The sequence below is a fragment of the Salmo trutta genome, chromosome 20 (assembly GCF_901001165.1).
Source record: "Salmo trutta chromosome 20, fSalTru1.1, whole genome shotgun sequence".
NCBI lineage: Eukaryota > Metazoa > Chordata > Actinopteri > Salmoniformes > Salmonidae > Salmo > Salmo trutta.
This window is the reverse complement of record NC_042976.1, coordinates 2,582,876-2,609,205: the sequence shown is the minus strand read 5'-3', so window position 1 is coordinate 2,609,205 and position 26,330 is coordinate 2,582,876. Positions and strand designations below refer to the sequence as shown.

The window sequence follows — 26,330 nt, the reverse complement described above, 5'->3', positions numbered from 1 at the left end:
CCGCTACAGAGGGTAGTGCGAACGGCCCAGTACATCACTGGGGCCAAGCTTCCTGACATCCAGGACCTCTATACCAGGCGGTGTCAGAGGAAGGCCTCTCTGCTACAGCACGGAGCGCCCTGTCTAGGTCCACAAGGCTCCTTCACAGCTTCTACCCCCAAACCATAAGACTATTTGCATTTTTTACACTGCTGCTACTGCTGCAATGCATAGTCCCTGTACCCCTACCTACATGTACATATTACCTCATTTAACCTGTACCCCTACCTACATGTACATATTACCTCAATTACCTTGACTGACCTGTACCCCCGCTCATTGACTCTGTACCGTAATACCCTGTATATAGCCTCCACATTGACTCTGTACCGGTACCCCCTGTATATAGCCTCCACATTGACTCTGTACCGTAACACCCTGTATATAGCCTCCACATTGACTCTGTACCGGTACCCCCTGTATATAGCCTCCACATTGACTCTGTACCGTAACACCCTGTGTATAGCCTCCACATTGACTCTGTACCGGTGCCCCCTGTATATAGCCTCCTCATTGACTCTGTACCGTAATACCCTGTATATAGCCTCCATATTGACTCTGTACCGGTGCCCCCTGTATATAGCCTCCACATTGACTCTGTACCATAACACCCTGTACATAGCCTCCACATTGACTCTGTACCGGTACCCCCTGTATATAGCCTCCACATTGACTCTGTACCGGTACCCCCTGTATATAGCCTCCACATTGACTCTGTACCGGTACCCCCTGTATATAGCCTCCACATTGACTCTGTACCGGTACCCCCTGTATATAGCCTCCACATTGACTCTGTACCGGTACCCCCTGTATATAGCCTCCACATTGACTCTGTACCGTAACACCCTGTATATAGCCTCCACATTGTATATAGCCTCCACATTGACTCTGTACCGTAATACCCTGTATATAGCCTCCACATTGACTCTGTACCGTAATACCCTGTATATAGCCTCCACATTGACTCTGTACCGTAATACCCTGTATATAGCCTCCACATTGACTCTGTACCGTAATACCCTGTATATAGCCTCCACATTGACTCTGTACCGTAATACCCTGTATATAGCCTCCACATTGACTCTGTACCGTAATACCCTGTATATAGCCTCCACATTGACTCTGTACCGTAATACCCTGTATATAGCCTCCACATTGACTCTGTACCGTAATACCCTGTATATAGCCTCCACATTGACTCTGTACCGTAATACCCTGTATATAGCCTCCACATTGACTCTGTACCGTAACACCCTGTATATAGCCTCCACATTGACTCTGTACCGTAACACCCTGTATATAGCCTCCACATTGACTCTGTACCGTAATACCCTGTATATAGCCTCCACATTGACTCTGTACCGTATACCCTGTATATAGCCTCCACATTGACTCTGTACCGTAATACCCTGTATATAGCCTCCACATTGACTCTGTACCGTAACACCCTGTATATAGCCTCCACATTGACTCTGTACCGTAACACCCTGTATATAGCCTCCACATTGACTCTGTACCGTAACACCCTGTATATAGCCTCCACATTGACTCTGTACCGTAACACCCTGTATATAGCCTCCACATTGACTCTGTACCATAACACCCTGTATATAGCCTCCACGTTGTTATTTTACTGTGTTACTTTTTTTTACTTCAGTTTATTTAGTAAATATTTTCTTAACTCTCATTTTCTTAAAACTGCATTGTTGGGTCTACTGTTGTATTTAGTATTTCACCTGTTGTATTCAGCATTTCACTGTGAGGTCTACACCTGTTGTATTCAGCATTTCACTGTAAGGTCTACTACACCTGTTGTATTCAGCATTTCACTGAAAGGTCTACTACACCTGTTGTATTCAGCATTTCACTGTGAGGTCTACTACACCTGTTGTATTCAGCATTTCACTGTGAGGTCTACTACACATGTTGTATTCAGCATTTCACTGTGAGGTCTACTACACCTGTTGTATTCAGCATTTCACTGTGAGGTCTACTACACCTGTTGTATTCAGCATTTCACTGTAAGGTCTACTACACCTGTTGTATTCAGCATTTCACTGTGAGGTCTACACCTGTTGTATTCAGCATTTCACTGTGAGGTCTACACCTGTTTTATTCAGCATTTCACTGTGAGGTCTACTACACCTGTTGTATTCAGCATTTCACTGTAAGGTCTACTACACCTGTTGTATTCAGCATTTCACTGTGAGGTCTACTACACCTGTTGTATTCAGCATTTCACTGTGAGGTCTACTACACCTGTTGTATTCAGCATTTCACTGTGAGGTCTACTACACCTGTTGTATTCAGCATTTCACTGTGAGGTCTACTACACTTCTTGTATTCAGCGTTTCACTGTAAGGTCTACTACACCTGTTGTATTCAGCATTTCACTGTAAGGTCTACTACACCTGTTGTATTCAGCATTTCACTGTGAGGTCTACTACACCTGTTGTATTCAGCATTTCACTGTGAGGTCTACTACACCTGTTGTATTCAGCATTTCACTGTGACGTCTAAACCTGTTGTATTCAGCATTTCACTGTAAGGTCTACTACACCTGTTGTATTCAGCATTTCACTGTAAGGTCTACACCTGTTGTATTCAGCATTTCACTGTGAGGTCTACACCTTTTGTATTCAGCATTTCACTGTGAGGTCTACTACACCTGTTGTATTCAGCATTTCACTGTGAGGTCTACACCTGTTGTATTCAGCATTTCACTGTGAGGTCTACTACACCTGTTGTATTCAGCATTTCACTGTGAGGTCTACTACACATGTTGTATTCAGCATTTCACTGTGAGGTCTACTACACCTGTTGTATTCAGCATTTCACTGTGAGGTCTACTACACCTGTTGTATTCAGCATTTCACTGTGAGGTCTACTACACCTGTTGTATTCAGCATTTCACTGTGAGGTCTACTACACCTGTTGTATTCAGCATTTCACTGTGAGGTCTACTACACCTGTTGTATTCAGCATTTCACTGTGAGGTCTACACCTGTTTTATTCAGCATTTCACTGTGAGGTCTACTACACCTGTTGTATTCAGCATTTCACTGTAAGGTCTACTACACCTGTTGTATTCAGCGTTTCACTGTAAGGTCTACTACACCTGTTGTATTCAGCATTTCACTGTGAGGTCTACTACACCTGTTGTATTCAGCGTTTCACTGTAAGGTCTACTACACCTGTTGTATTCAGCGTTTCACTGTGAGGTCTACACCTGTTGTATTCAGCATTTCACTGTGAGGTCTACTACACCTGTTGTATTCAGCATTTCACTGTGAGGTCTACTACACATGTTGTATTCAGCATTTCACTGTGAGGTCTACTACACCTGTTGTATTCAGCATTTCACTGTGAGGTCTACTACACCTGTTGTATTCAGCATTTCACTGTGAGGTCTACTACACCTGTTGTATTCAGCATTTCACTGTGAGGTCTACTACACCTGTTGTATTCAGCATTTCACTGTGAGGTCTACTACACCTGTTGTATTCAGCATTTCACTGTGAGGTCTACTACACCTGTTGTATTCAGGCATTTCACTGTGAGGTCTACACCTGTTTTATTCAGCATTTCACTGTGAGGTCTACTACACCTGTTGTATTCAGCATTTCACTGTAAGGTCTACTACACCTGTTGTATTCAGCATTTCACTGTGAGGTCTACTACACCTGTTGTATTCAGCGTTTCACTGTAAGGTCTACTACACCTGTTGTATTCAGCGTTTCACTGTAAGGTCTACTACACCTGTTGTATTCAGCGTTTCACTGTAAGGTCTACTACACCTGTTGTATTCAGCATTTCACTGTGAGGTCTACTACACCTGTTGTATTCAGCATTTCACTGTGAGGTCTACTACACCTGTTGTATTCAGCATTTCACTGTGAGGTCTACTACACCTGTTGTATTCAGCATTTCACTGTGAGGTCTACTACACCTGTTGTATTCAGCATTTCACTGTGAGGTCTACTACACCTGTTGTATTCAGCATTTCACTGTGAGGTCTACTACACCTGTTGTATTCAGCATTTCACTGTAAGGTCTACTACACCTGTTGTATTCAGCATTTCACTGTAAGGTCTACTACACCTGTTGTATTCAGCATTTCACTGTGAGGTCTACTACACCTGTTGTATTCAGCATTTCACTGTGAGGTCTACTACACCTGTTGTATTCAGCATTTCACTGTGAGGTCTACTACACCTGTTGTATTCAGCATTTCACTGTAAGGTCTACTACACCTGTTGTATTCAGCATTTCACTGTGAGGTCTACTACACCTGTTGTATTCAGCATTTCACTGTGAGGTCTACTACACCTGTTGTATTCAGCATTTCACTGTGAGGTCTACACCTGTTGTATTCAGCATTTCACTGTGAGGTCTACACCTGTTGTATTCAGCATTTCACTGTGAGGTCTACACCTACATTTTAGTCATTTAGCATACGCTCTTATCCAGAGCGACTTACAGTAGTGAATGCATACATTTCATTTATTTTTATTTTTTTCCTGTGCTGGCCCCCCGTGGGAATCGAACCCACAACCCTGGCGTTGCGAACACCATGCTCTACCAACTGAGCTACAGGGAAGGCTACACCTGTTGTATTCAGCATTTCACTGTGAGGTCTACTACACCTGTTGTATTCAGCATTTCACTGTAAGGTCTACTACACCTGTTGTATTCAGCATTTCACTGAAAGGTCTACTACACCTGTTGTATTCAGCATTTCACTGTAAGGTCTACTACACCTGTTGTATTCAGCATTTCACTGTGAGGTCTACTACACCTGTTGTATTCAGCATTTCACTGTAAGGTCTACTACACCTGTTGTATTCAGCATTTCACTGTGAGGTCTACTACACCTGTTGTATTCAGCATTTCACTGTGAGGTCTACACCTGTTGTATTCAGCATTTCACTGTGAGGTCTACACCTGTTGTATTCAGCATTTCACTGTGAGGTCTACACCTACATTTTAGTCATTTAGCATACGCTCTTATCCAGAGCGACTTACAGTAGTGAATGCATACATTTCATTTATTTTTATTTTTTTCCTGTGCTGGCCCCCCGTGGGAATCGAACCCACAACCCTGGCGTTGCGAACACCATGCTCTACCAACTGAGCTACAGGGAAGGCTACACCTGTTGTATTCAGCATTTCACTGTGAGGTCTACTACACCTGTTGTATTCAGCATTTCACTGTAAGGTCTACTACACCTGTTGTATTCAGCATTTCACTGAAAGGTCTACTACACCTGTTGTATTCAGCATTTCACTGTAAGGTCTACTACACCTGTTGTATTCAGCATTTCACTGTGAGGTCTACTACACCTGTTGTATTCAGCATTTCACTGTAAGGTCTACTACACCTGTTGTATTCAGCATTTCACTGTGAGGTCTACTACACCTGTTGTATTCAGCATTTCACTGTGAGGTCTACTACACCTGTTGTATTCAGCATTTCACTGTGAGGTCTACTACACCTGTTGTATTCAGCATTTCACTGTAAGGTCTACTACACCTGTTGTATTCAGCATTTCACTGTGAGGTCTACTACACCTGTTGTATTCAGCATTTCACTGTGAGGTCTACTACACCTGTTGTATTCAGCATTTCACTGTAAGCATTTCACTGTAAGTTCTACTACACCTGTTGTATTCAGCATTTCACTGTGAGGTCTACTACACCTGTTGTATTCAGCATTTCACTGTGAGGTCTACACCTGTTGTATTCAGCATTTCACTGTGAGGTCTACTACACCTGTTGTATTCAGCATTTCACTGTAAGGTCTACTACACCTGTTGTATTCAGCATTTCACTGTAAGGTCTACTACACCTGTTGTATTCAGCATTTCACTGTGAGGTCTACTACACCTGTTGTATTCAGCATTTCACTGTGAGGTCTACTACACCTGTTGTATTCAGCATTTCACTGTGAGGTCTACACCTGTTGTATTCAGCATTTCACTGTGAGGTCTACACCTACATTTTAGTCATTTAGCATACGCTCTTATCCAGAGCGACTTACAGTAGTGAATGTATACATTTCATTTATTTTATTTTTTTTCCTGTGCTGGCCCCCCGTGGGAATCGAACCCACAACCCTGGCGTTGCGAACACCATGCTCTACCAACTGAGCTACAGGGAAGGCTACACCTGTTGTATTCAGCATTTCACTGTGAGGTCTACTACACCTGTTGTATTCAGCATTTCACTGTAAGGTCTACTACACCTGTTGTATTCAGCATTTCACTGAAAGGTCTACTACACCTGTTGTATTCAGCATTTCACTGTGAGGTCTACTACACCTGTTGTATTCAGCATTTCACTGTAAGGTCTACTACACCTGTTGTATTCAGCGTTTCACTGTAAGGTCTACTACACCTGTTATATTCAGCATTTCACTGTGAGGTCTACTACACCTGTTGTATTCAGCATTTCACTGTGAGGTCTACGACACCTGTTGTATTCAGCATTTCACTGTGAGGTCTACACCTGTTGTATTCAGCATTTCACTGTAAGGTCTACTACACCTGTTGTATTCAGCATTTCACTGAAAGGTCTACTACACCTGTTGTATTCAGCATTTCACTGTGAGGTCTACTACACCTGTTGTATTCAGCATTTCACTGTGAGGTCTACTACACCTGTTGTATTCAGCATTTCACTGTGAGGTCTACTACACCTGTTGTATTCAGCATTTCACTGTAAGGTCTACTACACCTGTTGTATTCAGCATTTCACTGTGAGGTCTACTACACCTGTTGTATTCAGCATTTCACTGTGAGGTCTACTACACCTGTTGTATTCAGCATTTCACTGTGAGGTCTACTACACCTGTTGTATTCAGCATTTCACTGTGAGGTCTACTACACCTGTTGTATTCAGCATTTCACTGTGAGGTCTACTACACCTGTTGTATTCAGCATTTCACTGTAAGGTCTACTACACCTGTTGTATTCAGCATTTCACTGTGAGGTCTACTACACCTGTTGTATTCAGCATTTCACTGTGAGGTCTACTACACCTGTTGTATTCAGCATTTCACTGTGAGGTCTACTACACCTGTTGTATTCAGCGTTTCACTGTAAGGTCTACTACACCTGTTGTATTCAGCATTTCACGGTAAGGTCTACTACACCTGTTGTATTCAGCATTTCACTGTAAGGTCTACTACACCTGTTGTATTCAGCATTTCACTGTGAGGTCTACTACATCTGTTGTATTCAGCATTTCACTGTGAGGTCTACACCTGTTGTATTCAGCATTTCACTGTGAGGTCTACACCTTTTGTATTCAGCATTTCACTGTGAGGTCTACACCTATTGTATTCAGCATTTCACTGTGAGGTCTACACCTGTTGTATTCAGCATTTCACTGTGAGGTCTACTACACCTGTTGTATTCAGCATTTCACTGTAAGGTCTACTACACCTGTTGTATTCAGCATTTCACTGTGAGGTCTACTACACCTGTTGTATTCAGCATTTCACTGTGAGGTCTACTACACCTGTTGTATTCAGCATTTCACTGTAAGGTCTACTACACCTGTTGTATTCAGCATTTCACTGTGAGGTCTACACCTGTTGTATTCAGCATTTCACTGTGAGGTCTACACCTGTTGTATTCAGCATTTCACTGTGAGGTCTACTACACCTGTTGTATTCAGCGTTTCACTGTAAGGTCTACTATACCTGTTGTATTCAGCATTTCACTGTGAGGTCTACTACACCTGTTGTATTCAGCATTTCACTGTGAGGTCTACTACACCTGTTGTATTCAGCATTTCACTGTGAGGTCTACTACACCTGTTGTATTCAGCATTTCACTGTGAGGTCTACACCTGTTGTATTCAGCGCATGTGACCAATAACATTTGATTTGATTGTCTATGAGTTCTGTGAGGTAATTTCCTTTAGCCAATGAGATAAAAGGCTGGTGATCTCACATTAGGTCACTTTTAGCTTTGAGATTTGTTTTTACATTTTAATTCAGATTTTTAATATTAACCACATTGCAATGATTTTGAGAAACTTAAAAACGTTATTATTGAAATAAAACCCGTTCCACTAAAATGTGCGTATGAAAATCATAACTGGCACGCAGAATGGTAGAACTGGTAGGAAAAATTGCAAGCTTCCCCAAACTCACACTCCGCCTTTGAAGTCTTTATAAAAGATTTTGCCTCCCCATTTCCCTGGTTGGATTCTTCCTACAGGCTACTTTGAAGCGAGGTAAGACATGCCTCATAATATGAAACAAAACATTCATGCCTACTGTCTCCAGCTGACTTTGTAAAGTGGTGAGTGACTCGCTGATAGCCTGTAGCCTGAATTGTTAATGGGAGGCGTGCTTCAATGAACAGTTTGAGAAATAAAAAATAGCTCTTTTTAAGCGTGCACCAAAACTGTTTTTTAATACGCCGTTACTTTTAAAATTATTGCACAATTGGAATTCGGACATTCTTCATGTAAAATTGTTTACAAATATGCTTCACAGTTTGAAAGACAATTACATTTTCTCTCTCACCGTTGTTGTACAGGTCTTGTAAAAGCTCATGGTTTATGTAGGAGGCCATCTACCACAGTGGGGCTACCATCAAAAACAATGGAGGAAAAACGCATTCCATTTTAACATTAAAATAGCTGTTCTATCATTCAGTACAGTAGCAGCCAAAATGTGTGGTGTTTAATGTAGGACCTACATTCCACGAGACTTTTGAAAGAAACATGCAGAGCTTCACATTAACCTGTTTATCTACTCGTCATTCAGACAAGGAGGGGACTGAACATGTTGTTTGAGGCAAGAAACCACTTTACAAAATACAATTAATTATTATTCCCATACCATTATTAGAGAATCAGACACATTATGCTACTCTCTGCAGGCAGAACCTAGGGTAACAGAACCTAGGGTAACAGAACCCAGGGTAAGTAACAGAACCTAGAGTAACAGAACCCAGGGTACTAGGGTAACAGAACCCAGGGTAACAGAACCTAGGGTAACAGAACCTAGAGTAACAGAACCCAGGGTATCAGAACCTAGAGTAACAGAACCTAGGGTAACAGAACTTAGAGTAACAGAACCCAGGGTAACAGAACCTAGAGTAACAGAACTTAGAGTAACAGAACCCAGGGCAACATAACCCAGGGAAACAGAACCCAGGGTAACAGAACCCAGGGTAACAGAACCCAGGGTAACAGAACCTAGGGTAACAGAACCTAGGGTAACAGAACCCAGGGTAACAGAACACAGGGTACCAGGGTAACAGAACCTAGGGTACTAGGGTAACAGAACCCAGGGTACTAGGGTAACAGAACCCAGGGTAACAGAACCTAGAGTAATAGAACCTAGAGTAACAGAACCCAGGGTAACAGAACCTAGAGTAACAGAACCTAGAGTAACAGAACACAGGGTAACAGAACCTAGAGTAATAGAACCTAGAGTAACAGAACCCAGGGTAACAGAACCTAGAGTAATATAACCTAGAGTAACAGAACCCAGGGTAACAGAACACAGGGTACTAGGGTAACAGAACCTAGGGTACTAGGGTAACATAACCTAGGGTACTAGGGTAACAGAACCCAGGGTAACAGAACACAGGGTACCAGGGTAACAGAACCTAGGGTACTAGGGTAACAGAACCTAGGGTACTAGGGTAACAGAACCCAGGGTACTAGGGTAACAGAACCCAGGGTAACAGAACCTAGGGTAACAGAACCTAGAGTAACAGAACCCAGGGTATCAGAACCTAGAGTAACAGAACCTAGGGTAACAGAACTTAGAGTAACAGAACCTAGAGTAACAGAACCCAGGGTATCAGAACCTAGAGTAACAGAACCTAGAGTAACAGAACTTAGAGTAAAAGAACCCAGGGTAACAGAACCCAGGGTAACAGAACCCAGGGTAAGATAACCTAGGGTAACAGAACACAGGGTACTAGGGTAACAGAACCTAGAGTAACAGAACCCAGATAACAGAACACAGGGTAACATAACCTAGAGTAATAGAACCTAGAGTAACAGAACCCAGGGAATCAGAACCTAGAGTAACAGAACCTAGGGTAACAGAACTTAGAGTAACAGAACCCAGGGTAACAGAACCCAGGGTAACAGAACCTAGGGTAACAGAACACAGGGTACTAGGGTAACAGAACCTAGAGTAACAGAACCCAGATAACAGAACACAGGGTAACATAACCTAGAGTAATAGAACCTAGAGTAACAGAACCCAGGGTAACAGAACCTAGAGTAACAGAACCTAGAGTAACAGAACCTAGAGTAACAGAACCCAGGGTATCAGAACCTAGAGTAACATAACCCAGGGTAACAGAACCCAGGGCAACATAACCCAGGGAAACAGAACCCAGGGTAACAGAACCCAGGGTAACAGAACCCAGGGTAACAGAACCCAGGGCAACATAACCCAGGGAAACAGAACCCAGGGTAACAGAACCCAGGGTAACAGAACCTAGGGTAACAGAACCTAGGGTAACAGAACCCAGGCTAACAGGACACAGGGTACCAGGGTAACAGAACCTAGGGTACTAGGGTAACAGAACACAGGGTACTAGGGTAACAGAACCCAGGGTAACAGAACCTAGAGTAATAGAACCTAGAGTAACAGAACCCAGGGTAACAGAACCTAGAGTAACAGATCCTAGAGTAACAGAACACAGGGTAACAGAACCTAGAGTAATAGAACCTAGAGTAACAGAACCCAGGGTAACAGAACCTAGAGTAATATAACCTAGAGTAACAGAACCCAGGGTAACAGAACACAGGGTACTAGGGTAACAGAACCTAGAGTAACAGAACCTAGAGTAACAGAACCTAGGGTACTAGGGTAACATAACCTAGGGTAACAGAACCCAGGGTAACAGAACACAGGGTACCAGGGTAACAGAACCTAGGGTACTAGGGTAACAGAACCTAGGGTACTAGGGTAACAGAACCTAGGGTACGAGAGTAACAGAACCTAGAGTAACAGAACCTAGAGTAACAGAACCTAGGGTACTAGGGTAACAGAACCCAGGGTAACAGAACCTAGGGTAACAAAATCTAGGGTACTAGGGTAACAGAACCTAGGGTACTAGGGTAACAGAACCTAGGGTACTAGGGTAACAGAATCTAGGGTACTAGGGTAACAGAACCCAGGGTAACAGAACCTAGGGTAACAGAACCTAGGGTACTAGGGTAACAGAACCTAGGGTACTAGGGTAACAGAATCTAGGGTACTAGGGTAACAGAATCTAGGGTACTAGGGTAACAGAACCTAGGGTACTAGGGTAACAGAACCTAGGGTACTAGGGTAACAGAATCTAGGGTACTAGGGTAACAGAACCTAGGGTACTAGGGTAACAGAATCTAGGGTACTAGGGTAACAGAACCCAGGGTAACAGAACCCAGGGTACTAGGGTAACAGAATCTAGGGTACTAGGGTAACAGAACCCAGGGTAACAGAACCCAGGGTACTAGGGTAACAGAATCTAGGGTACTAGGGTAACAGAACCCAGGGTAACAGAACCTAGGGTACTAGGGTAACAGAACCTAGGGTACTAGGGTAACAGAACCCAGGGTAACAGAACCCAGGGTACTAGGGTAACAGAATATAGGGTACTAGGGTAACAGAACCCAGGGTACTAGGGTAACAGAATCTAGGGTACTAGGGTAACAGAACCTAGGGTACTAGGGTAACAGAACCTAGGGTACTAGGGTAACAGAATCTAGGGTACTAGGGTAACAGAACCCAGGGTAACAGAACCCAGGGTACTAGGGTAACAGAATCTAGGGTACTAGGGTAACAGAACCCAGGGTAACAGAACCCAGGGTACTAGGGTAACAGAATCTAGGGTACTAGGGTAACAGAACCCAGGGTAACAGAACCTAGGGTACTAGGGTAACAGAACCTAGGGTACTAGGGTAACAGAACCCAGGGTACTAGGGTAACAGAACCCAGGGTAACAGAACCCAGGGTACTAGGGTAACAGAATCTAGGGTACTAGGGTAACAGAACCCAGGGTAACAGAACCTAGGGTACTAGGGTAACAGAATCTAGGGTACTAGGGTAACAGAACCCAGGGTAACAGAACCTAGGGTACTAGGGTAACAGAACCTAGGGTACTAGGGTAACAGAACCCAGGGTAACAGAACCCAGGGTACTAGGGTAACAGAATCTAGGGTACTAGGGTAACAGAACCCAGGGTACTAGGGTAACAGAATCTAGGGTACTAGGGTAACAGAACCTAGGGTACTAGGGTAACAGAACCTAGGGTACTAGGGTAACAGAACCTAGGGTACTAGGGTAACAGAATCTAGGGTACTAGGGTAACAGAACCCAGGGTAACAGAACCTAGGGTACTAGGGTAACAGAACCTAGGGTACTAGGGTAACAGAACCCAGGGTACTAGGGTAACAGAACCCAGGGTACTAGGGTAACAGAACCTAGGGTAACAGAACCCAGGGTAACAGAACCCAGGGTAACAGAACCTAGGGTACTAGGGTAACAGAACCTAGGGTACTAGGGTAACAGAACCCAGGGTACTAGGGTAACAGAACCCAGGGTAACAGAACCCAGGGTACTAGGGTAACAGAATCTAGGGTACTAGGGTAACAGAACCCAGGGTAACAGAACCTAGGGTACTAGGGTAACAGAATCTAGGGTACTAGGGTAACAGAACCCAGGGTAACAGAACCCAGGGTAACAGAACCCAGGGTACCTTGGGTCTGAGCTTTCTTTTTCTTCTTCCTCTTCTGTGGTGGGACTTCCTGTGGTTCAGGGGTCAGAGGGACCGTCTCTGACTGCCTCCTACTGGCCAGTCCCTCCATCTCAGTACCTGGCTCTGGGGGGCTGCCTGGGTAGCAGACAGCAGAACACACTGACGAAGACACTTGGTTCAGTATACAGACATGAGTTGGCAAAGGGTTACCAGTAAAGTAGCAGAATTGTGAAAACTTTTAGGATTTTATGGAATTTTTATAACATGTAAAGTAAAAAAAAAAGAAAAAATACATTAATATTAATATTAAAAAATAGAATTACAAAGCTGTAAAACATTATCCTAAATATAGTCAATCTACTTAGTGAATATGGTTCATTTTTAATGTTTCAGCATAAAATGTATCCTTTCAACACTTTAATTTATTTTAACATATATGTGTGTTGATGATCAGTTTTCGCTGGTGATGATACAATAGTTGGAGGAGATCTGAGTTCATTGGAAATTATGTCATCCCAGCAAACCGGAAACATTCCCATGACATTAAGATTCCCATTAAGTTCTAGTTGGGGTTTTATGTAACATTGGGATGATAACATCATTTTTATAACACTATATATATGTTTTATATTAACCCTCTTCCTTTCCCAACCCTCCTTCTGCCAACCCTCCTCCTGGCCAACCCTCTTCCTGCCCAACCCTCTTCCTTTCCCAACCGTCTTCCTGCCCAACCCTCTTCCTGCCAACCCTCCTCCTGCCCAACCCTCCTTCTGCCAACCCTCCTCCTGGCCAACCCTCTTCCTGCCCAACCCTCTTCCTTTCCCAACCCTCCTCCTGCCCAACCCTCTTCCTTTCCCAACCCTCTTCCTGCCCAACCCTCTTCCTTTCCCAACCCTCTTCCTGCCCAACCCTCTTCCTGCCAACCCTCCTCCTGCCCAACCCTCTTCCTACCCAACCCTCTTCCTACCATCCTGTAGGTTTTCAGTCCAGCCCTAATTTAACACACCTGATTCTACTAATTAGCTGCTCAACAAGACCTTAACTAGCTGAATCAGATACGCTAAATTAGGGTTGGACTGTAAACCTACAGGACAGTAGATCTCCAGGAAGAGGGTTGGACTGAAAACCTACAGGACAGTAGATCACTAGGAAGAGGGTTGGACTGAAAACCTACAGGACAGTAGATCTCCAGGAAGAGGGATGGACTGATAACCTACAGGACAGTAGATCTCCAGGAAGAGGGTTGGACTGAAAACCTACAGGACAGTAGATCTCCAGGAAGAGGGTTGGACTGATAACCTACAGGACAGTAGATCTCCAGGAAGAGGGTTGGACTGAAAACCTACAGGACAGTAGATCTCCAGGAAGAGGGTTGGACTGAAAACCTACAGGGCAGTAGATCCCCCCCGACCTTGTCACAACACAACTGATTGGCTCACAAATTAACTTTTAACAAGGCAAATTCCAGGTGACTACCTCATGAAGCTGGTTGAGAGAATGCCAAGAGTGCGCAAAGCTGTCATCAAGGCAAAGGGTGGCTACTTTGAAGAATCTCAAATATAAAATATATTCTGATTTCTTTTACACTTTTTTGGTTACTACATGATTCCATATGTGTTATTTCATAGTTTCAATATCTTCACTATTATTCTACAATGTAGAAAATAGTAAAAATAAAGAAAAACCATTGAACGTGTAGGTGTGTCCAAACTTTTGCCAGGTAATATATCAGCAATGATGAGCCACCAGGTATAGATAACCTAGATGGTAAACTATAGAGAATGGTAGCAGACTGTATTACCATATAGACAACCTAGATGGTAAACTATAGAGAATGGTAGCAGACTGTATTACCATATAGACAACCTAGATGGTAAACTATAGAGAATGGTAGCAGACTGTATTACCATATAGACAACCTAGATGGTAAACTATTGGAGAATGGTAGCAGACTGTATTACCACCAAGTATAGACAACCTAGATGGTAAACTATAGAGAATGGTAGCAGACTGTATTACCACCAGGTATAGACAACCTAGATGGTAAACTATTGGAGAATGGTAGCAGACTATATTACCACCCCTAGTTGCTATATCTATAGCTATATCTAGCCTAAAGGAGTGTGTCCCCACAGGAAGTTAAAGTAATTAAAGTGCCTGAAAATAGTAAAGAGCCCTTTGTTGACTAACAGCCGTCCAATCAGTTTGCTGCCTGCTGTTAGTAAAATGGAGAGAATTATCTTTGACCAAATGAAATGCTATTTTTTTTTTCAGGGAACAAGTTAACTACTTACTTGCACATAGAGCAGGACACTCAACTTGCACTGCACTGACTCAGATGACTGATGATTGGTTAAAAGAAAGCTTTTATTTCCCTTTTTTTTTTACCAAAACAGAGGCGGGGTTGTACACTTTGTTATTGTTTCAATTGCAGATTGTCCCTTTAAGCATCGTATGTATTCCTTATCAGCCCACCCACCTTCTGGGTCCTCCACGTCACCGACATCCTTCTTCCATTTCTTCTTCTTGGTTGATTTGGTGATTGGCATCACGTCTGGATGGATCAATCAAACAATTAAGTTCATTGATCAAACTCTTGATAATGTTTAAGTAGCTATCTCTCATTAAGCATACCTAGATAAGGTATCTGAGGGCAGTGGTACGATAGACATTTGCAGACACCTGAACACACTAAACAAATACAAGGCTATGCATTCAATCTACATTGAGTGTACAAAACATTAGGAACACCTTCCTAACACTAAGTTGCACCCCTGACCTTTTGCCTTCAGAACAGCCTCATTTTGTTCGGGTCATGGACTCTACAAGGTGTCGGAAGCGTTCTACAGGGATGCTGGTCCATGTTGACTAAAACGTTTCCTACAGTTGTATCAAGCTGGCTGAACGTCCTTTGGGTGGTGGACCATTCTTGATACACAAGGGAAACTGTTGAGTGTGAAAATCCCAGCAACGTTGCAGTTCTTGACACAAACCGGTGCCCCTGGCACCTACTACCATACCCCCGTTCAAAGGCACTTAAATATTTTGTCTTGTTTATTCACCCTCTGAATGGTCACACATACACAATCCATGTCTCAATTGTCTCATGGATTAAAATCCTTCTTCAACCTGTCTCCTCCCCTTCATCTACGCTGAGTGATGTGGATTTAACAAGTGACATCAATAAGGGATCATAGCTTTCACCTGGTCAGTCTCTGTCATGGAAAGAGCAGGTGTTCCTAAGACAGACAGACAGACAGACAGACAGACAGACAGACAGACAGACAGACAGACAGACAGACAGACAGACAGACAGACAGACAGACAGACAGACAGACAGACAGACAGACAGACAGACAGACAGAGACTCACCGGCTCTGTCTTGACTGCGTTCGGCAACAACCATGAAAAGAGTCCAGAGGAGAAAACAACAACAATAATATCAGATACAATCAACAAAAGTATGTTAGTCCACTTCAATCATCCAAAAAAGGCACCACTTCTTGGCTTCCCTCTCTACGACCGTACGTCTCCTATGGTGTTATTCGCTGTACTGTCTCCTAGCACTGACGTGAGACTGTCTCTTCTCAGAAACAGCTTAGATTGACCTGAGGATAAGCAGGTTGGTTGTGACAGCCTATTGGTTGGCTGTAAGCAGGTTGATTAGGTTGTGACAGCCTATCGGTTGTACCAGACCCGTAACTGATAGAGCCCACGATGAGTGTATTAACTAGATAAACTAGGTCTATGATAATTACCTCCTCCCCAATACACCTATGGAGAGGCCAACTCTACCTGGGCTTCAGAGAGAAAGAGGAGGCAGCTAGCGAGAGAGAAGAGAGAGGGGGAGTGAGAGAGAGAGAGGAGAGGGAGATAGAGAGAGGGGAGAGACAGAGAGGAGAGAGGCCAACTCCACCTGGGCTTCAGAGAGAAAGGGGAGGCAGCTAGCGAGAGAGAAGAGAGAGGGGGAGTGAGAGAGAGAGAGAGAGAGAGAGGAGAGGGAGATAGAGAGAGGGGGAGAGACAGAGAGGAGAGAGGCCAACTCTACCTGGGCTTCAGAGAGAAAGAGGAGGCAGCTAGCGAGAGAGAAGAGAGAGGGGGAGTGAGAGAGAGAGAGAGAGAGGAGAGGGAGAGAGAGAGAGAGAGAGAGAGGAGAGGGAGATAGAGAGGGGGGAGAGACAGAGAGGAGAGAGGCCACTAGAGCCATTTAGGTCTATAGGAAGTGATCCTATTATCTCTCCTACTCACGTATACAAGGGCTCAATGATGACACTATGGTGACATCAGCTGGCACCACGAGGGCGGACCATAGTAGCTGACCCTACGAGGGTGGCACCACATCAGCTGGCACCACGAGGGTGGACCATAATAGCTGACCCTACGAGGGTGGCACCACATCAGCTGGCACCACGAGGGCGGACCATATTAGCTGACCCTACGAGGGTGGCACCACATCAGCTGGCACTACGAGGGTGGCACCACATCAGCTGGCACCACCAGGGTGGACCACATCAGCTGGCACCACGAGGGCGGACCATAATAGCTGACCCTACGAGGGTGGCACCACATCAGCTGGCACCACCAGGGTGGCATCACATCAGCTGGCACCACATCAGCTGGCACCACATCAGCTGGCACCACGAGGGTGGACCATATTAGCTGACCCTACGAGGGGGGCACCATATCAGCTGACAGTTTGCTGACAACACCAACACAATTACATATCCAGGGTACTAACTGTCATTTTGGATGGTGCTGGTCAAAGAGAAAATAAATAACGCAGAGTTGTTTTAACCTGGGTATGGGAATAGAACCACTAACCTGGGTATGGGAATAGAACCACTAACCTGGGTATGGGAATAGAACCACTAACCTGGGTATGGGAATAGAACCACTAACCTGGGTATGGGAATAGAACCACTAACCTGGGTATGGGAATAGAACCACTAACCTGCGTATGGGAATAGAACCACTAACCTGGGTATGATAACAGAACCACTAACCTGGGTATGGGAATAGAACTACTAACCTGGGTATGGGAATAGAACCACTAACCTGGGTATGGGAATAGAACCACTAACCTGGGTATGGGAATAGAACCACTAACCTGGGTATGGGAATAGAACCACTAACCTGGGTATGATAACAGAACCACTAACCTGGGTATGGGAATAGAACTACTAACCTGGGTATGGGAATAGAACCACTAACCTGGGTATGGGAATAGAACTACTAACCTGGGTATGATAATAGAACTACTAACCTGGGTATGGGAATAGAACCACTAACCTGGGTATGGGAATAGAACTACTAACCTGGGTATGATAATAGAACTACTAACCTGGGTATGGGAATAGAACCACTAACCTGGGTATGGGAATAGAACCACTAACCTGGGTATGGGAATAGAACCACTAACCTGGGTATGGGAATAGAACCACTAACCTGGGTATGGGAATAGAACCACTAACCTGGGTATGGGAATGGAACCACTAACCTGGGTATGGGAATAGAACCACTAACCTGGGTATGGGAATAGAACCACTAACCTGGGTATGGGAATAGAACCACTAACCTGGGTATGGGAATAGAACCACTAAATTGGGTATGGGAATAGAACTACTAACCTGGGTAATGGGAATAGAACCACTAACCTGGGAATAGAACTACTAACCTGGGTATGGGAATAGAACCACTAACCTGGGTATGGGAATAGAACCACTAACCTGGGTATGGGAATAGAACCACTAACCTGGGTATGGGAATAGAACCACTAACCTGGGTATGGGAATAGAACTACTAACCTGGGTATGGGAATAGAACCACTAACCTGGGAATAGAACTACTAACCTGGGTATGGGAATAGAACCACTAACCTGGGTATGGGAATAGAACCACTAACCTGGGTAATGGGAATAGAACCACTAACCTGGGAATAGAACTACTAACCTGGGTAATGGGAATAGAACCACTAACCTGGGTATGGGAATAGAACCACTAACCTGGGTATGGGAATAGAACCACTAACCTGGGTAATGGGAATATAACTACTAACCTGGGTATGGGAATAGAACTACTAACCTGGGTAATGGGAATAGAACCACTAACCTGGGTATGGGAATAGAACCACTAACCTGGGTATGGGAATAGAACCACTAACCTGGGTATGGGAATAGAACTACTAACCTGGGTAATGGGAATAGAACCACTAACCTGGGAATAGAACTACTAACCTGGGTAATGGGAATAGAACCACTAACCTGGGTATGGGAATAGAACCACTAACCTGGGTATGGGAATAGAACCACTAACCTGGGAATAGAACTACTAACCTGGGTATGGGAATAGAACCACTAACCTGGGTATGGGAATAGAACCACTAACCTGGGAATGGGAATATAACTACTAACCTGGGTATGGGAATAGAACCACTAACCTGGGTATGGGAATATAACTACTAACCTGGGTATGATAATAGAACCACTAACCTGGGTATGGGAATAGAACCACTAACCTGCGTATGGGAATAGAACCACTAACCTGGGAATACAACTACTAACCTGGGTATGGGAATAGAACCACTAACCTGGGTATGGGAATAGAACCACTAACCTGGGTATGGGAATATAACCACTAACCTGGGTATGGGAATAGAACCACTAACCTGGGTATGGGAATAGAACCACTAACCTGGGTATGGGAATAGAACCACTAACCTGGGATTAGAACCACTAACCTGGGTAATGGGAATAGAACCACTAACCTGGGTATGGGAATAGAACCACTAACCTGGGTATGGGAATAGAACCACTAACCTGGGTATGGGAATAGAACCACTAACCTGCGTATGGGAATAGAACCACTAACCTGGGTATGATAACAGAACCACTAACCTGGGTATGATAATAGAACCACTAAGCTGGGAAAAGAACTAATAACCTGGGTAAGGGAATAGAACTACTAACCTGGGTATGGGAATAGAACCACTAACCTGGGTATGGGAATATAACCACTAACCTGGGTATGGGAATAGAACCACTAACCTGGGTATGGGAATAGAACCACTAACCTGGGAATAGAACCACTAACCTGGGTAATGGGAATAGAACCACTAACCTGGGTATGGGAATAGAACCACTAACCTGGGTATGGGAATAGAACTAATAACCTGGGTATGGGAATAGAACCACTAACCTGGGTATGGGAATAGAACCACTAACCTGGGTATGGGAATAGAACCACTAACCTGGGTATGGGAATAGAACCACTAACCTGGGTATGGGAATAGAACTACTAACCTGGGTAATGGGAATAGAACTACTAACCTGGGTATGGGAATAGAACCACTAACCTGGGTATGGGAATAGAACTACTAACCTAGGTAATGGGAATAGAACCACTAACCTGGGTATGGGAATAGAACCACTAACCTGGGTAATGGGAATAGAACTACTAACCTGGGTAATGGGAATAGAACTACTAACCTGGGTATGGGAATATAACCACTAACCTGGGAATAGAACCACTAACCTGGGTATGGGAACAGAACCACTAACCTGGGTATGGGAATAGAACTACTAACCTGGGTATGGGAATAGAACCACTAACCTGGGAATAGAACCACTAACCTGGGTAATGGAATAGAACCACTAACCTGGGTATGGGAATAGAACCACTAACCTGGGTATGGGAATAGAACCACTAACCTGGGTATGGGAATAGAACCACTAACCTGGGAATAGAACCACTAACCTGGGCTTGGGAATAGAACCACTAACCTGGGTATGGGAATAGAACCACTAACCTGGGTATGGGAATAGAACCACTAACCTGGGTATGGGAATAAAACCACTAACCTGGGTATGGGAATAGAACTAATAACCTGGGTATGGGAATAGAACTACTAACCTGGGTAATGGGAATAGAACCACTAACCTGGGTATGGGAATAGAACCACTAACCTGGGTATGGGAATAGAACTAATAACCTGGGTAATGGGAATAGAACCACTAACCTGGGTATGGGAATAGAACCACTAACCTGGGTATGGGAATAGAACCACTAACCTGGGTATGGGAATAGAACCACTAACCTGGGTATGGGAATAGAACTACTAACTTGGGTATGGGAATAGAACCACTAACCTGGGAATAGAACTACTAACCTGGGTAATGGGAATAGAACCACTAACCTGGGTATGGGAATAGAACCACTAACCTGGGTATGGGAATAGAACCACTAACCTGGGAATAGAACCACTAACCTGGGCATGGGAATAGAACCACTAACCTGGGTATGGGAATAGAACCACTAACCTGGGTATGGGAATAGAACCACTAACCTGGGTATGGGAATAAAACCACTAACCTGGGTATGGGAATAGAACTAATAACCTGGGTATGGGAATAGAACTACTAACCTGGGTAATGGGAATAGAACCACTAACCTGGGTATGGGAATAGAACCACTAACCTGGGTATGGGAATAGAACTAATAACCTGGGTAATGGGAATAGAACCACTAACCTGGGTATGGGAATAGAACCACTAACCTGGGTATGGGAATAGAACCACTAACCTGGGTATGGGAATAGAACTACTAACCTGGGTAATGGGAATAGAACCACTAACCTGGGTATGGGAATAGAACCACTAACCTGGGTATGGGAATAGAACCACTAACCTGGGTATGGGAATAGAACCACTAACCTGGGTATGGGAATAGAACTAATAACCTGGGTTTGGGAATAGAACCACTAACCTGGGTATGGGAATAGAACCACTAACCTGGGTATGGGAATAGAACTAATAACCTGGGTAATGGGAATAGAACCACTAACCTGGGTATGGGAATATAGAACCACTAACCTGGGTATGGGAATATAGAACCACTAACCTGGGTATGGGAATATAGAACCACTAACCTGGGTATGGGAATAGAACTAATAACCTGGGTAATGGAATACAGGTGTTGAACAATCAGCAATATACTAAACATGACAGTGTATGAGGCACAAAGACAATCATGCTACAGTTGTTAGGTTGACTGATAAATGTACAACAAAGTATTACAGTGCTTCAAAACACTGACAGCAGATGTTAATCAAACTACACACTAAACATTCCAACAGATGTGACCCACCTCCTCCTACTGCCCAGGTCTCCAGAGGAGGAGAAAGTGTTTGTGACTTACCGCCTGTGACTTACCGCCTGTGACTTACCGCCTGTGACTTACCGCCTGTGACTTATCGCCTGTGACTTACCGCCTGTGACTTACCGCCAGTTACTTACCGCCTGTGACTTACCGCCTGTTACTTACCGCCTGTGACTTACCGTCTGTGACTTATTGTCTGTGACTTACCGCCTGTGACTTACCTCCTGTGACTGTCCGCCTGTGACTTACCGCCTGTGACTTACCGCCTGTGACTTCTCGCCTGTGACTTACCGCCTGTGACTTCTCGCCTGTGACTTACCGCCTGTGACTTACCGCCTGTTACTTATCGCCTGTGACTTACCGCTTGTTACTTACCGCCTGTTCTCTCCCCATTCTAGCACGGCTCAGTGCCTGATTGCGTCCCAAAAGGCACCCCCTTTTTCCTATATAGTGTACTACGGGGAAAATGGTGCCATATGTCTGCCTACCCCAGTAGGTCGGTGGGGGAGGGCAGCTCTGCTGCCTAATCCTGGTTAAATCCTCATAGGAGAGGATTACTGCTGAGGCATCTGAGGCAGAGATCACACTGACTGCAGGTCTGGTGATGGAGAAGGGTTAGCCTGGTCCCCGGATCTGTTGGTGCCCGTGTCGCCAACTCCTGTGGTCATTGTCACGTGTGGGATTGTGAACAGAGGGGGAAAAAAATAGGATAGGTTGGAAAATCACAGACTCGCCTCGTCTGAGTTGCCTGGTAACAGCAGCCCAACACGACATCACCATCGTCTGGCCTCTTCTTCCCACGACCGCGTTACCTGATTCTGTTTCAACAGACTTTAGTCTTGTGTCACATTCTCATTAAAAAATTAATAAAAATACACCGTAACCATAACAACTGGAAAAAAAGTTTCAACGTTTCGATGACATTTAATGAATGCATCAATACATGTATATGCAATACATGAAACGACACTCAAATAGAAACGTAAATGTTGATATAAATCTTCATGGATGGACAGCTATTCTGCACGAGATAAGTAGTACATTACATTCTCATGTCTGCAAATCAGTAAGAGTCAAGTTTTTTTTCTCCAGTTTATTAAACTAGTCAGTCACTTCAAACAAGTACTATGAAAAAAAACAAAAGTAATGCATTATATAAATGCATTATATAAAAAGGAATTTATTTGATTTATTTAACCTTTTATTTAAACATGGCGTCACATTGAGATGAAAGACCTCTTATACAAGAGAGCCCGGTATACATTACAATAAAAACAAAACAATAAAACATACACATATATATATATATGTGTATAAAACAATATAATTCAGCACACAATAACTAAATAAACATATTTAATGAAATCAGTCCCATTCAACTACATAGAGGTCCTCAATCAATCATGTAAACTGCCTGAGAGACACCAGCACATCTAACTGCAGTGAACTCTGCAGATTGTTCCATAAATTAGGGGCATAAAAACTCAACGCAGATTTTTCCTCAAATCTGTGGAGACAATTTGTTTTATTTTATTTGTATTTAACAGTTATTTAAACAGGGAGTCACATTGAGATGAAAAACTATTTTACAAGAGAGCCCTGTTCATATTACAATAAAAACAGAATATTAAAACAACATACACATGGATAAAAAAATATAATTCAGCACAATAAAAAAAAAAAATATATAAACATTTAATGAAATCAGTCCCATTCAACTACATAGAGGTCCTCAATCAATCATGTAAACTGCCTGAGAGACACCAGCACATCTAACTGCAGTGAACTCTGCAGATTGTTCCATAAATTAGGGGCATAAAAACTCAACGCAGATTTTTCCTCAAATCTGTGGAGACAATTTTTTTTTATTTATTTGTATTTAACAGTTATTTAAACAGGGAATCACATTGAGATGAAAAACTATTTTACAAGAGAGCCCTGTTCATATTACAATAAAAACAGAATATTAAAACAACATACACATGGATAAAAAAATATAATTCAGCACAATAAAAAAAAAATATATATAAACATTTAATGAAATCAATCCCATTCAACTACATAGAGGTCCTCAATCAATCATTTAAACTGCCTGAGAGACACCAGCACATCTAACTGCAGTGAACTCTGCAGATTGTTCCATAAATTAGGGTCAAAGTTGAAACATTTACCTGGAGCTAACTCTGCAGATTGTTCCACAAATTAGGGGCAAAGTTGAAACATTTACCTGGAACTAACTCTGCAGATTGTTCCATAAATTAGGGTCAAAGAAAAAACATTTACCTGGAGCTAACTCTGCAGATTGTTCCACAAATTAGGGGCAAAGTTGAAACATTTACCTGGAACTAACTCTGTAGATTGTTCCATAAATTAGGGGCAAAGTTGAAACATTTACCTGGAGCTAACTCTGCAGATTGTTCCATAAATTAGGGGCAAAAAAACTCAACGCAGATTTTTTCCCCAAATCTGTGGAGACTGAGGGGGGTCTCGAGGGTTACCCATTCTTGAGAACGGGTTTGGTAACTTATGATTCTTATCCTAATTAATGATGTTACATCTATACATTCATCTACATACTACCTCAAATTGGGCCGACCAACCAGTGCTCCTGCACATTGGCTAACCGGGCTATCTGCATCCCGCCACCCGCCAACCCCTCTTTCAAGGTACTGCTACTCTCTGTTCATCATATATGCATAGTCACTTTAACCATATCTACATGTACATACTACCTCAATCAGCCTGACTAACCGGTGCCTGTATATAGCCTCTCTACTGTATATAGCCTCTCTACTGTATGTAGCCTCTCTACTCTATATAGCCTCTCTACTGTATATAGCCTCTCTACTGTATATAGCCTCTCTACTGTATATAGCCTCTCTAATGTATATAACCTCTCTACTGTATATAGCCTCTCTACTGTATATAGCTTCTCTACTGTATATAGCCTCTCTACTCTATATAGCCTCTCTACTGTATGTAGCCTCTCTACTGTATATAGCCTCTCTACTGTATATAGCCTCTCTACTGTATATATCCTCTCTACTATATATAGCCTCTCTACTGTATATAACCTCTCTACTGTATATAGCCTCTCTACTGTATATAACCTCTCTACTGTATATAGCCTCTCTACTGTATATAGCCTCTCTACTGTATATAGCCTCTCTACTGTATATAACCTCTCTACTGTATATACCCTCTCTACTGTATATAGCCTCTCTACTGTATATAGCCTCTCTACTGTATATATCCTCTCTACTGTATATAGCCTCTCTACTGTATATAGCCTCTACTGTATACAGCCTCTCTACTGTATATAACCTCTCTACTGTATATAGCCTCTCTACTGTATATATCCTCTCTACTGTATATAGCCTCTCTACTGTATATAGCCTCTCTACTGTTTTCCTGTTTCCTGTTTCCGGTCACAACTTGCAGACTTGTTTACGCTGTTGTGCGTTTTTGTTGCCGTTTTTACTTTGCTACCTGACGGTTTTTACTTTTTCATTACCGTATATTTTTACTTTTTCCCTCACTCAACTTTTTTTTTCATTCAACTTTCCTACCCCGGAGGTTTTATCTGGACATGGTTCGTCAGGACTTCAAACAGCCGAAGCTAAGTAACATTAACATGATGCCTTCTAATTGCAGTCGTTGTACTCATAATATACAGGAGAACGATCGCCTTACGGCAAGGATAGCTGTGCTGCAAGCCCAGCTTCAGACGCAATCGTTAGGCAAGGGTCATTTCAGTGTAGGAAAGGATGAAACAGCGTCTGTGCCACCAGCAAGTACAGATAGTAACGTTAGTATAAACCCCCTCGCACAGTCCCCGCAGCCGGACATCGTTCTCATGGCTTCTGGAGGGAAACGCTGTAGGAATGCTCAACCGGTGTCGCTTATTCAGCCGACAGAAACTTTCAACCGGTTCTCCCCATTAAGCGAGTCGGAGTCGGAGGCCGAGACTTCTCTGGTCTCTGCTCCTCCCGTTGTGGGGTCTGAGACGCCGACGGCTCCCACCATTAGCTCTGACAAATTGAAAACCCTAGTCATTGGCGACTCCATTACCCGCAGTATTAGACTTAAAACTAATCATCCAGCGATCATACACTGTTTACCAGGGGGCAGGGCTACCGACGTTAAGGCTAATCTAAAGACGGTGCTGGCTAAAGCTAAAACTGGCGAGTGTAGAGAGTATAGAGATATTGTTATCCACGTCGGCACCAACGATGTTAGGATGAAACAGTCAGAGGTCACCAAGCGCAACATAGCTTCAGCGTGTAAATCAGCTAGAAAGATGTGTCGGCATCGAGTAATTGTCTCTGGCCCCCTCCCAGTTAGGGGGAGTGATGAGCTCTACAGCAGAGTCTCACAACTCAATCGCTGGATGAAAACTGTTTTCTGCCC

General features: G+C 43.5%; 1 protein-coding gene and 3 non-coding genes across 6 annotated transcripts in view; all 4 read right to left on the bottom strand.

The window, feature by feature from the left end:
• The window catches only part of tmem237a (transmembrane protein 237a), a gene marked incomplete at its 3' end in the record, with an annotated part of 30,318 nt that extends 7,865 nt beyond the window's left edge, over positions 1 to 22,453 (bottom strand). Inside the window, 4 exon segments of one of the 3 annotated variants that reach the window (XM_029702023.1) lie at positions 12,768 to 12,926; positions 15,247 to 15,321; positions 16,140 to 16,153; positions 22,409 to 22,453. In XM_029702023.1, the coding sequence (XP_029557883.1) occupies positions 12,768 to 12,926; positions 15,247 to 15,316 (229 nt within the window). 3 annotated transcript variants of the gene reach the window in all.
• trnaa-cgc (transfer RNA alanine (anticodon CGC)) lies at positions 4,567 to 4,642 on the bottom strand. The gene has a single exon. It is a non-coding gene; the product is annotated as a tRNA-Ala (tRNA).
• trnaa-cgc (transfer RNA alanine (anticodon CGC)) lies at positions 5,112 to 5,187 on the bottom strand. Its single transcript has one exon. It is a non-coding gene; the product is annotated as a tRNA-Ala (tRNA).
• trnaa-cgc (transfer RNA alanine (anticodon CGC)) lies at positions 6,127 to 6,202 on the bottom strand. Its single transcript has one exon. It is a non-coding gene; the product is annotated as a tRNA-Ala (tRNA).
• Positions 22,454 to 26,330: the final 3,877 nt, after the last annotated feature.